General features: G+C 36.1%; 2 protein-coding genes across 2 annotated transcripts in view; both read right to left on the bottom strand.

Annotated features, from left to right (window-relative positions):
• The window catches only part of LOC306882579 (collagen alpha-6(VI) chain-like), a gene marked incomplete at its 3' end in the record, with an annotated part of 40,588 nt that extends 27,543 nt beyond the window's left edge, over positions 1–13,045 (bottom strand). The window contains exons 1-7 of the mRNA XM_079437298.1: positions 13,002–13,045; positions 4,614–4,706; positions 3,965–4,534; positions 2,603–3,172; positions 1,840–2,454; positions 1,146–1,718; positions 370–921 (exon numbers count right to left, since the gene is read on the bottom strand). Coding sequence (XP_079293424.1) covers positions 370–921; positions 1,146–1,718; positions 1,840–2,454; positions 2,603–3,172; positions 3,965–4,534; positions 4,614–4,689 — 2,956 coding nt within the window. The 5' untranslated portion in view covers positions 4,690–4,706; positions 13,002–13,045. The remainder of the gene's footprint in view (positions 1–369; positions 922–1,145; positions 1,719–1,839; positions 2,455–2,602; positions 3,173–3,964; positions 4,535–4,613; positions 4,707–13,001) is intronic.
• On the bottom strand, positions 7,025–9,494 carry LOC306882767 (uncharacterized protein). The gene is made up of 4 exons (XM_079437640.1): positions 9,235–9,494; positions 9,067–9,134; positions 7,676–7,808; positions 7,025–7,373 (listed from the first exon to the last, which is right to left on the bottom strand). The coding sequence occupies exons 1-4, from the start codon at positions 9,346–9,348 to the stop codon at positions 7,200–7,202; spliced, it is 489 nt and encodes a 162-aa protein (XP_079293766.1). The 5' UTR covers positions 9,349–9,494; the 3' UTR covers positions 7,025–7,199.
• Positions 13,046–13,437: the final 392 nt, after the last annotated feature.

Genomic DNA, 13,437 nt, shown 5'->3' with positions numbered 1-13,437 from the left:
TGCATTCTATAAGATATATCATAATGTTAGAAGTCATTTGGAAAAGTAACTTTGGCAGGAGACACATTTTTGCAAATATTTTAAGTGGTTTTTACTATAACACACATTGAAACTGATAAGCTTTTAGCGAATGTACAGTCAAGGGGACTTTGGAACAGGTACTCAGTGTAAAATGAGTCCTCGGTACTTTTGGTCCATTTACATAGAGAAGAAAGACCATTATAAATATGTGCACTTTTATCAGTACGCTAGCATGTAGATAAAAGATAAAACACAACTAAAAGCCACAAAACATTTTTTTTAATCAACTAACAGAAGTTACTGACATGATGTGATCTCTCCTAAAAATCTCAGATTTGGTTTACGTACCCGTGTTGCAGATCTTGAGAAGGACATCATTGCTTAATTTGTTTAGGGATGCAACTGCGTCTTCAAAGAACTCTCCATCATGGGATCCAGCAATGGCAAGAACCTGAGATCTGTTTGCATGTTTCATACCAATGGCAATAATGTTGATGGAACTGTCTCTCAAGACTTTAGCAGGCTCAGCTACATCATCCCAACTTTCTCCATCTGTAAGAACTATCAGGAACTTTAGAGCATTGGATCGTCCTCCTTTAGAAATGTCAAAAGTCTGCAATACTTCTGTAAGAGCTTTTCCAGTATATGTTTTTCCATTCATCCGTTTGATATTTTTAATTTCCTGTAATAATGCAGCTTTATCATCAAATGTATTTAAGGAAAACTCCTCATTTGGGTCTGTGCCGTACTGAACAACCGCAACATGCTCCTTGTCCGGTCCAATTGAAAACTTATTTATCACAAGCTCCATTATGTCCTTCATATTTTCAAAGTCCTTAGCATGAACGCTTTCTGATCCATCAAGCAGGAAGACAACATCTGCAAAAAGACCTTCACAACCTAAAAATAAGAAATTCATAAAGTGAACACTCCTTCTATGAAAGCAATCTTGAAACAAATTCTATTTAGGCCAGGAGAAAAAAAAAAAATCAAAGATCAACTGGATACTGACAGTCATTCATCTGCATGCACTGTATTATTTTATCACCCATTTGATTAACAATTTGTGCAAATCAGAGTCCAAACATACAATATAAATATATGCTATTAACTGAATTTCTAACCTTCAAAGGAGCATATTTCTGTAATGATGTCTTTCTTGATTTCATCGAGGAAATCATAGTTTTTGACACAAAATGTTCTTTCTGGGCTGCCAGATATTAATTTCAGCTCTGGCATAGCTGCATCTTTCACACCAATAGCAAAAATACTGACATTCTGTTCTGTTCTCAGAAGTTTAGCAGGGACTTCTACCGGCTCTTCTGTCCTTCTTGACTTGCCATCTGTGATGACAATCAAGAACTTATGAACTTTTTCCCCACGTGTTCGTACTGCTTCTTCGAAGAGCGGGATCATTTCTCTCAACCCCATATCAGTCCTGGTGCCCCCTCCCTCCATTCTGAGGGCATTCACTGCCTTTTCAATATCAGCTTTTGTGTTATAGTCATGTAATCGGAAAACTGTGGTTACACGGCTTTCAAACTTCACCAACCCAAAGCGCACATGGTTATTTCCAACCTCGAATGCTTCAAGCCATTTCTTAGTAAAGTTCTTCATCTCATCAAATTCTTCATAGGATATACTTCCTGATTCATCCAGAAGAAAGTATATGTCAGCTTTCATTGTTTTCTTGCAACCTGCAGTGGAGTGAAAGAAGATTTAGAATATTCAGATATAAAATTAGATTTTTTTTTTCTATCATCACTGTGCTTTTAGGGCCAGTAACCTAAAAGAAAATGAGTAAAACATCTTACCAACCTTGCAACGCAAAGCTCTGTGAGACTCTAGGTATGATGGAAGCTGTGATTTCCTTGGTAAGTGTTGTGGTCAAAATACTTGAAAGTGAATTTAGTTTATCAAAGCCTTCCACATTGAATACAAACTTCTTATGTGGGTAGGATGCAATCTCTCTCAAGTCATCCTCCTTGGTGTCTTTGATACCAAGCGCAAACACAGATACGCCAGATCGGCGCAATGCTGCCGCAGCACTGGTCACATTATCTGTTGACTTCCCATCAGTGATAACAACAGCAAACTGCTGAACATGCTGATCTCTTCTGCTGCCTCTTGCTTTGGTAAACACATGCTCTTTGGCAAACTTGAGAGCAGCTCCAGTGTATGTTTTACCACGACCATATCGCATGCTGCTGATGTAGCGCAGGATGTCAGTCTTATTACTGAAGGTGTTGAAGTACACATCAGCTCGAGGGAGGTCACTATAGAGGACCACAGCTATTTTTATCTTTTCCTCGCCCACGTCAAGACGTCTGATGGTGTTATTGAGAAAGTTGCGTACAAGTTGGAAGTTTGATTTCATACTGCTGGACTGATCAACAATAAAAGCAATATCTGCCACCACATCAAACATGCCCTCTGTCAAAAAGACATGAGAACTTTATAAAACCAGAGTCTTTTGGATTATGTACTACTTAATGGTTTTTCCAAGTTCTCTAAACAAAAGAGAAAATTAGAAAAGTTTATAGGTTTTATGGAAAGAATAGAATATTATGCATGCACTCACCCTCTGCGACAGCAGCATCTTCCCATGTATCAATGGAAGACTTAATTTTCTGTTGCACTTGTTGGACGTTACCTACTAACTTGTAGCTGTGTGGTTGACTAGAAATGTATTTCATCTCATCTGCATCAGCTTTGTTCAAGCCAACAGCAAAAACTGTCACTGCATCATTTTTGATTGTGCGGGATGCTTGGACGACACCATCGGCAGATTCTCCAGCTGAAATGACTAACAGAAACTGCTTAAATCCTTCAGAGACACGGCTTCCGGTGGCACTAGTGAAGAAATTTTTATGAGCATATTCAATTGCATTGCCAATTCTGCGCTCCCCTGTAGGCCTCAGTGTCAGGCTGCGAATAAATGACACAATCTCATTCTTGGTCTTGTCAGTATTTAGCAGGAACTCTTCTTTAACATTTTCACTGAACTGAGCCAAGCCGACACGATTAAAATCCTTTCCTACATTGAGCTGCGTGACCAGTCTTGAGAGAAAATTCCTTATTGTTTGCTGCTCTTGTCTTGATGCTGAACTATCAACCAATATGAAGAGATCAGCAAATTTTGGCAAAAAAGCTGAAGAGAATGGAAACAAAGGAATATAATTATTTGCATCTAAACAATAAATCAATAAACTGTCCCATACCAGAGTGCAGACAACAGCAGATAGTAGTTTATAATATGATGGTACTCAAAGCTAGTAGTAGTATTTTGTCTCGTGTGTACTCCATATAGCTAAAACTGTCAATTCTACTCCTTGTTACAAGTACCATCACTTCTACCACAAAAGACTGCTTTGTAAGTAATCTTCCTGATTTATCTCAATTCCTCAGCATATCTAACAGCTCAGAAAAACTTGATGTAACAGAAACTATTGAATCTCAGTTTTCTAGCACTTTAGATACAGTTGCTCCTTTATGCTTAAGGAAGATTAAGGAAAAGAGTCCAACACCGTGGTATAATGAGCACACTCGGGCCCTAAAGAGAGCAGCCCGGAAAATGGAGCGCAGCTGGAGGAAAACAAAATAGAGGTATTTCGTTTTGCTTGGTGGGAAAATACTCTCTCCTACAGAAAAGCATTAAAAACTGCTAGATCTGATTACTTTTTGTCTCTTTTAGAAGAAAACAAATATAACCCCAGGTATTTATTCAATACATTGGCTAAATGAATGAAAAATAAAGCATCAAGAGGTGTTTACATTTCCCAAGAGCACAGCCATATTGACTTTATGAACTACTTTACTTCCAAGTTCGATACTATTAGAGATTAAACTGTAATCATGCAGCCGTCAGCTACAATATCAAATCAGATTAACAATCCCATAGTATAGACACAAATAGAAAAGCATACCAAATAAAATCTGTTACCTTCTGACTGGAGCATTACAGTAAAACACACTTTGCTGCGTAGACTCTCTTTTAGACCTTGCAGTTCTTGATAACTGTCGATACTGAGTAAGAACTCTTCATGTGGGATATTAGCAATGGCACGCAGTTTTTCCATGTTGCCTGTTCCCACCCGGATGACAAAGATGGAAACTCCCAGGTTTCGTAGTCTCTGGGAAGGTTCTTCCACATCATCATTTGATTCTCCATCTGTGATGACTATGGCAATGTTAGGAACATTCTTTCTGGCCAGACTAAAGTAATTCTCACGGATGAAAGTCAGGGCTTGACCAGTGTTGGTGCCTCCTCTACGGTACATGAGACCATTCAACTTTTGGTGCAGGTCTCTCTTATCTAAATAGTCACCAATCAGGAACTCTTGGTATGGTCTATCACTGAACTGGGCAAGTCCCACTCTCACATTGTCAAGTGTAAGGTTAAAACTGTCCACAAAAGCATGGAGGAACTTCCTAACGTCTTCAAAATCACTCGCTGCAATGCTAGATGAGTCAACAAGGAGCACAATGTCTGCCTGAGCAGTCTCTTTGCAGCCTAGGGCAAATGGAAGAATTTTAGTTAGAACTTTGACCACTTGTGTACAGACTGAGAAGGATCAACAAGAAGTCCGTACCAATGTTTTGGCCATTGTTGACAAGAAAGCATAATGACAGAACAAGGACACCAAGTAATCCCCACTCCTTCCCCATGCTTGAGTTCCCTGTTTCTAAAAAAAGCAACCAATGAGGTTAAAAGCTTCTGCACAGTTTGTCACCAAACAGAATTGCAAATACAATATGCATGTAAAAAATAAAGAAAAGAGACTGAGATCTTCACATTTTTCCACTGATCTTTCCTATTTTGTATGAAAATATCAAACAGAATGTTTTTAAAAATTGTCAGATTGAGATGTGAGAGCTACCGTTTTTGTGTATGTTACTGACCAACAGCAACTTATGTCCTTACCACAGGAGGGCCTTGTTCAAAATGGTTCACTTCATGTTTACTTGTGTAAATGAAGGCCATCAGCTCATCAAAACCACAAGTATGAGTCAGATTAAATGTAATGAAATGCACACCAGTACAGCATGCATGCATGTAGTAGCATTTGCCGAAATTAAATTTCGGTCTTACAGATTTGTAACACTGCACAGAAGTGTAGCAACTAACAAAGCCCAGATGGGCAATGCTCCATACACTGTAAAAAGTGATAAGTTGAAGAAAAATTGAGGAAACCCGTTGCCTTAAAATTATCAAGTAAATAATAATTTAAAAAAATAAGTTAAGTGTATTTAAAAGTATTACATGTTACACGGGCTGATTCATTCATTTTTAAGTATTTGGGATTTTAAGAACAAGTGGGAAATGAGCTGAATGTTTCATTTAATCCAAGTGAAATTCAAGCGTCAAGCCACGTCCATATTGCCAGATGCGCTCGTGAGAGACTTGCGGAGCAGAACCGGGCGCGAGACCGTGAGTATAAAAGAGCATTACGAGACAGTCTGCGTGTGCGGCTCGTCCGGGAGACTCCGCTGGGGCAGAGAGCAAGTATTCAGAGACACGGGCTGTGTGTGCGGTCTTCTGAATTAGAGACATGCATTATACATTTATTTCAAATTAATCTGATGGGGAGATAAAATGTGTAAGATAACGTTCATGAAGTCTACTAATAAAAACATCAAAAAATGTATCTTTTATTCTCCGGTACTGAAAGCAGAAACGATAAGGGAGCTCGTGATATGCGTTGTGACGCAGCTCTTGCAAATTATCTTTTTTGTTCGTTGTCTGTCGTTTCGAAGCTGGAGTTACATACGTTTTTCTTTAGTTTTAATTTGCCTAACTTTCGATCTGACCTTTTTTAAATAGTAGGCATTTACGCAGTTGGCTAAAGCAGTGCTGATCGAGGAGAACGGAGGTGCGCTCACTTCTATTTGTTAGTAAGACTGCCACTCAAGGCTGGCAGTCATGCAAATGCACTGGAACAGAGTAATATCGCGTCCACATCGCAGGCTTTGCGATTCGATTTCGATTAATCGCACAGCCCTAGAACACAGGCATAAAAAAGTACCCCATGTGTACAATGAAATATGCTGCTGTATTTTTAATGTTGTGGGCCTATATTGTGCTGGAGGTTTAGACACATGGCATCATGGATTCTATCAAATACCAACAGATAAAAAATCTAAAAGTGACTTCCAACCGTACAATAATCCAAACACAAACCTCAAAAACAACACAAAAATAGGTCACTGGGCACAAAACCAAGCTTCTGCTGGCCATTCCAGTCCTCTGACCTGAACCCTGTAGAGAATGAGTGAGGTGAACTGAAGAGAAGAAGCACCAACATGGAGCTGGGAATCTAAAGGATCTGGAGTGATTCAGGATGAAGGAATGTTCTCTGATCTCTTGTCAGGTGTTCTCTAACCTCATCAGGCATTATAGGAGAAAATTTAGAGCTGTTAAACTGACAAATGGAGGTTTCAAAAAGTATTGAATAAAGGGGTGCCGTTAATTGTTGTAACAGAACTGTTTGTTTAGTTTCCTTTTTGTCCTTATTTGGTTCTTCCTGTTATAGTTTCTGACCTACACTGTAAAACTTTTCGTTGTAAATTTACAGTATAATACTGGCAGCTGGGTTGCCAGCCACATACTGTATTTTTACAGTACTACTACTGTACACAACATTTACAGTTCTGTACTGTATTTACGAAATACAGTATTATACTGTTATATAACTTTTTTTTACAGTATTACACTGTAAAACTTTTCGTTGTAAATTTACAGTATAATACTGGCAGCTGGGTTGCCAGCCACATACTGTATTTTTACAGTACTACTACTGTACACAACATTTACAGTTCTGTACTGTATTTATGAAATACAGTATTATACTGTTATATAACTTTTTTTTACAGTATTACACTGTGCTCTTTACAGGGAATACTGTAAATCCTGCTTTTATTTCAGTACTCTTGGATTTACAAAATTAAAAATATACTTTTTCATAACAGTATTCACAAAAAAATAGAGAAAATAATATTTTCTGAGTTTTAAAACATTTTATTTATTTTGAAGAAAAGACCAGGCAATTGCCTTATATGAATTTACTGGCTGAAATGCCAGCTGTAGTTTTTTTTTTCCTTTTTCTTTTAAATATAAAACATGTAAAATGCAATTAACAATTAGCAAGTAATTCAAAATACAGTAATCTTATTTACTTTTAAAGAATGGAAAGGTTTTTCAGAAATATATTTTTTATAAGTCTTTCAGAAGAGAGGAAACCTGTGGGTTTACAGTACTGTTCTTTTTTTACACAACATGTCCAGTCTTCTTGTAAGTCACTTTTCCTTTCTTGGTTTTTGATGCACATGCAGGGCTGATGTCGAGAAAGCATCTAAAAGACAGAAAAGAAAAAAAGTGAACATTATGTATATGTCTAATATATATATCTAATACACACATACACACACAGCATCTCACAGAAGTGAGTTCTTTGAGACAGCACAGAGAATTGCAACACTTACGATGTGATTACATGACTACATGATAATGTTAAATATGCAATATGTCATTCAGCTCTTTAATCAACTGTATAAAATATTTGTTAAAATATACTTAAGTACTTTACAAATACTGTCAAAACAAGTTAGTGACAATTCACTCTATCATATATATATCAATGGCAAATATGCTAACCTCAGTCGCAAGGGTGCATGCCACCTCTTCCTGATACTGGAGGTTGAAATCATACAATAATACAAACAGCACTGCAAGGCCAGAGACAAAGTTGGGCTGCTCAACATTTACCGCTGGTTGCTTAGAGATTGACCTGAAAATAAAAAAAGAAAGAAAATACTTCAAATAAACTATTGTGGGTTCCATTGCAGTTCTGTTTAGTTGTCTATACATAGTTCAACTCAACATAACTATTAAACTAAATCTGAAATATGTGCAGGGAAATCCCATTTACAGGGTTCACAACTATAGCTGTGAACTGCATAATAATAGTATCTCATGAATGCACAGTCGAGCACAAAAGACCAATGTCAGTGTCAGGATTTTCATTAAACAATATTGCATTCCCTCGGAACACTTAGAATACATGACATGTTGCATGTGAACATTCTGTGATACTATTGTATCTTGATGCTGGTCACTATCACTGCCATTATATGGACAAGCGTGAGCAGGCTTTTTTTTATTTATTTTGCATTATTCTCCTTTAGTGGTCCAAAAAACAAAGAAGGTCATAGGGCATTAGAACAACACCAGGGTGCATGGAAGCATATGGGTAGCAAAATTCAATTGAAATGCAATACGTAAAATGGTGATATATTTCAATTTACATTTTCTTATACATATGTGCAATATTTAGTGCACATATGTATTTTATTGTATATCACATAAATTTTATTTAAATTATAAAATTTACATTTGCCATTTCCTACACTAGTTTTAATACACAAATTAAAAACATATTTTAATGCTTTATAAGTTGCAAAATGGAAATTAAAATGTATTACCCAAATTGATTAGATGTTTAACATGTCCAAGCAAAAACTGTTTTTACATCATAATACCACATGATAATTGTAATTTCAGAATGCATTCTGATCCAAAGGTGCAGTAAAAAGGTAGAAAAATTGTAATTTAAAATATCTTTTATTTTTCTTAAATGCATTGACACTCATATATAAGACGTTTCAATTGCATTTTCATTTAATACCCCATGATGAATATAAAGTCAATGTGGATTTGAAAATGCATTCGAAATGTATTTGAAAATGCAACACACCCCCGACCTGTCAATCTTTAGGCTACATCAAGGCAGGGCTTGGCAACAGGATGCACAATTGTAGAAAATATCATATGTAAATTATATAACTGAATTTCCATTTTCATTTTGCACTAAACTTTGCACATTTAGGGTAAAATGTCAATTAAAATACAGAAATGCATTGCCATTTTGCATATTACTAACTGAATTTGAAATTATTTCAAACTGAATTTTGCTACCCATATGCTTCCATAGCGTTAATGATGACTTGATGTTCATTTTAGGTACTAAACCTTTACTGTTTACTTACCAAGAATTATAGGTTGTGTTCTCTGGCAAATGTAGAGACTGCTGGACATCAGATTGAGTGGTGAATACCTGAAACAATTTTTAAGAAGACAGCACAACCATCACTAACAGAACCAAGACATAACAAATCACATTTATTTGCAACATGCTTTAAGTAATCTCTACTTACATCTGCTTGAAGGGTAAGACCATCTAATTTCTGCAAGTGTGGGAGCAGCTGTAGGACCATGGAAGACATGGAAGCAATCAGGAATACTACTTTTGAAATAAGCATTAGGAACATGACTATGGATTTTCATGTGCTGGCAAAATTATAACACATTAAAAAGCACGATCATAGAACTGACATTTTTTAACATGGACTACAAATGGGAAGCACTTACATTAGCACCGGATCTTCATCAGATTGTTCAGCCTGAAAAATAATAATAATAAAAAAATAATAATCAGAAGCAGGTCATGTGAATGTGTGTCTTATTTGCTATTTAAGTTGTTTTTGATTGTTGGATTAAAGGAAGGTGTGCATAAACATCTTAAAAGGGATAGTTCACTTTGAAATTAAAATTTGGTATCTATCAGCTTACCCCAAGGGCATCCAAGATGTAGGTGTCTTTTTTTCTTCAGTAGATCCAATTTTGATATGTTTAGGTCAAATCGTTCTAGCTTGTCAGTCATATAATGGCAGGTGACAGGCCACTGTCTCTATAAGAGGGAAAAAGAACATGCACAGAGAAATCCAAATTAAACAATTCCCCATCGTAACTACACATTGATGGCCTAAGACACGAAACGAGCGGTTTGTGTGAGAAAATGAACAGTATTTATACAGTTTTTTACCTCTTGTACACAACCATGTCCAAGTGATCTGAGTGCGCGCACGCATCCGGTGTGTGACGTGTGTGTGCGCGCTCTGGCTTAGTCCGCCAAAATAACTTTATTGCACAAATAATTAGAAAGTTATTGAACGCGGAAATATGTGAATGTTGTGAATGTGCGAATATAAAACCAATTTTACCCAAGTGAATTGCTAACTCGGGATTTAAGTTAAGTTTAACGTTCCCAAAATCAAACCATGCGTGGAAACAATGTAGAAATGTGAATGAAAAAAAGACAAGCTTACCGTATCGATACTTAGTCGAACATTAATCCATCTTCTCATGCTCCAGTCGATTAGCATCATCTCAGGCACAGGTTAGATGATTCAGATGACAAATGATCTCTGCGTCTGCTCAGGCAGCGTCGTCCATTGTTTGCTGCGTCACAGGCACTAACGCTTGAAACGCGAAACGAAGCTCACAAAGCTTATCTACGCACAGATTCACAAACCACTGGCTTATCTTAATAACGCGAATAATTATTTTGTTCAATTAATTCCCGCTGACGAATCTAGTTTGCCTGTAATACACTGTTCACATTTCTTCTTCTTTGGAGATCACATCACATTTGAATTGAGCGCGAAATAAATATATCCCACAATGCAATGCGTTTACAGTATGGTACTGTATTACAAATTTAGCGGGCTGAAAACAGAAAATTTCTGTATATTTACAGACATTCTGTAAAATATACAGAATGCTACTGTTTTATAAAAATACAGTATAATACTGTTAGAAAATGCCTGTAAATTTACAGTAAAGTTTTACAGTGTAGTTCTGTTAATTAGTTATATGCATCACCTGTGTTCGACCTTGTTTCCTTGTTTGTTCCTCTCCCTTTATAAGTCCTCAGTTCTGCCTTTTATGTTTGTCAGATCTTAAGTTAACTAAGTGTTTATGGGCGTTGAAGCTATTTTGATTAAAGAGTCCTCATTTGTTTTCACCTTTCGTCGTGCGCCTTTTCCCTACAACCACGAACCGTTACAATTGTGGCCAATGTGTATTATAGAAAAACATTTATTTCATAATGATATTTCCCCCCCATTTTAAATTCTTATTCTCCAATAAAAGGTTAGATTTTGTGATTTTTTTTAAATAAAAGATCAAAAGGATTAACAATGCAGATTAATATTCACAGCCACCTTTGATCATATTTACCAAGGGTGCCAACAATTCTGACCACGTCTGTACATTACATTATATTATATTATATTTCTTATTTTTATTCATCTTGTCAAGATACAATTAGTTTTTGCTGTCAACACAATAGGAAAGTGTCGCAGAGAAAAAAAAAATGTAGGTTGTACAACATTTTTTTCCTATTTGTTATTTTTATTTATCTTGTCAAAATACAAAATTCGTTTAACATTTTGCTGTTAACACAGTCGGAAAAGTGTTGCAGAGAATAACAATTAAAAATAAATACAAAATCTGTTATTTAAGATTATATTTACCACCGGTACAGCCTGTTATGGGCATGCTGCACGCACAGACCCTGCAAATAAAATGCATGAAGCAGAAAGCACTGGTCCATGTGTGCAGCGCATGCATAATAGTCCTGAGTGTAAGCTATACCAGTGGTCGATAAGAATGAGTACAGCGCAGATATGCTGTTCTGAAAGGAAGTCAGGAATGGGATATTGTTAGACTGCCCGCTCCCGTTAAAATTGCACCGGAGTCACCGACCGCTACTACATTTTATTCAGGAATGCAGACCTCTACCTGGAATCAAGATTCTGGGTGCATCACATCGACGGCCGAGTGCAGCTACACCAAATAGCAACAGATGCTATGACACCTGGATGCACTTCTGAGTAGACACAAGCTGCTTATGCTGTAAGCTATGTTTTCTTGGGACAATTTTATGGAAGAAAAATAATGACAAATGTCTTTGAAACAAAAAAAGCATGTTCAATTGCACTTACTGAAAAAATAATGCATTGAATTATCAGTGTTTGCATTTTAATGCCTTGTATTTTCAGGGCTTGCATTTTTAGGTACTGAAACTTAACATAGTTGTTTATTTAAACTGTGAATATTTCAATTCAAAACATTTCACACACAAAACAACCATTGGCGCAAGTCATTCATTCAGAAAAAATAATTTGCAGAAATGGAGCAATTAAGCAGTAAGTAGAAGTTATGATTATCAGGGCCTATGAGTAGGCTACGTTTAATTCAACATCTTCGCTGTTACTTGTTTACCTGTGTAGCTTACATGTAATCAGCTTTCTCCTCAAAGGAGATTATAATGCTGTTTTACCCAACGCTGATGTACAGAACTAACATTACATCTGAGGAAGACATATATTGCTTTCGGTTGCTTAGTTTCCTTAACTTTGTATCATGGCTTGTGTGATACTGTGCTGTAATACTGAGATTATTATTGGAATTAATCATAGGAATTATTTAATTATAAGTGAAGAATTAGTATACTGCATATCAGTTCATAAACAGCATCAATATTTTTATGACAGCATAAACCCTTTTTGATTTCATTTATTTTTTCCTTATTGTTTTTTTTTTTTTTGCTCTAACCAAATGCTTACATTTTCAAATGCTACTCAACAGGCAAGTTTCACACCAAGACATTTCTAATATGTCTAATTCCTATTCATCCCAAGCCAATAACAATAATGGAAGCAGAGCTCCTAGAGACTTGAAATGCAGTTTCAAATATGTCAGCCAGCTCTATGCTTCTCTCCTAATGTGTTTAAAATTAGGCTGGAGTCTATGAAAATACTGGCTAGTGAACATGACACAGATCTGAATCCAGAAAAAAATATACTTGAATAAAACACATTAATAAAATCTATGCTAAATATTGCTTTAATAGTTGATTAAACTATTTGAGTTTTTGTTCATAAAACACACCTGAAAAAGCCATCTTTTCTGTGAAGTTTTGCTTGTAAACATTTTAGGCATCTCTACAAGATAAATTAAAATTCTAGAATTTTTAGATTAAAAACATTATAAATCATAGTATTATCATGTTTCTTTATGGGTTATACTGCAAAATCTCTAAATATAATAAAGCAAGAAAGTAAGGAGGTGAACTTACATACAGCCCAAGCAATGATGTGAAGAGTCCAAACCGAGAACTCTGAATGAGAAACAAAAAATCTGAAAGTTTATATAAACTTATTAAGCCACTCCTCAACACCACAGTTTCCATTTTAGCAGAGGATGATTTGCATGTACAAAACATGTACATACAGTCCCACACATATGATAGATTTATCATTTGTTCAGCTTTGCAATTAAAAAGCTTGAATGCAATGTGTTCGCATTCCTCTTTTGGATTATTGCACATGTTTACAGCTTTGTGTTTGTTGCACCCTTACACTCTTAGTTAAGTTCACCAAATATGAAAATTCTGTCATAATTTCTCACCCCCATCCTTCCACATGTGAGTAGCTGTTTCTGTGAAAAGCTCTAAAATGCACAAAAATGTAGTCCACATGCTTCTGTGCTAAATTTCAAAATCTTTCAAACTC

The sequence above is a fragment of the Barbus barbus genome, assembly GCF_936440315.1.
Source record: "Barbus barbus genome assembly, chromosome: 16".
Classification (NCBI taxonomy): Eukaryota; Metazoa; Chordata; class Actinopteri; order Cypriniformes; family Cyprinidae; genus Barbus; species Barbus barbus.
The sequence above is the reverse complement of the archived record's forward strand: the minus strand, read 5'-3'. Positions and strand labels throughout refer to the sequence as shown.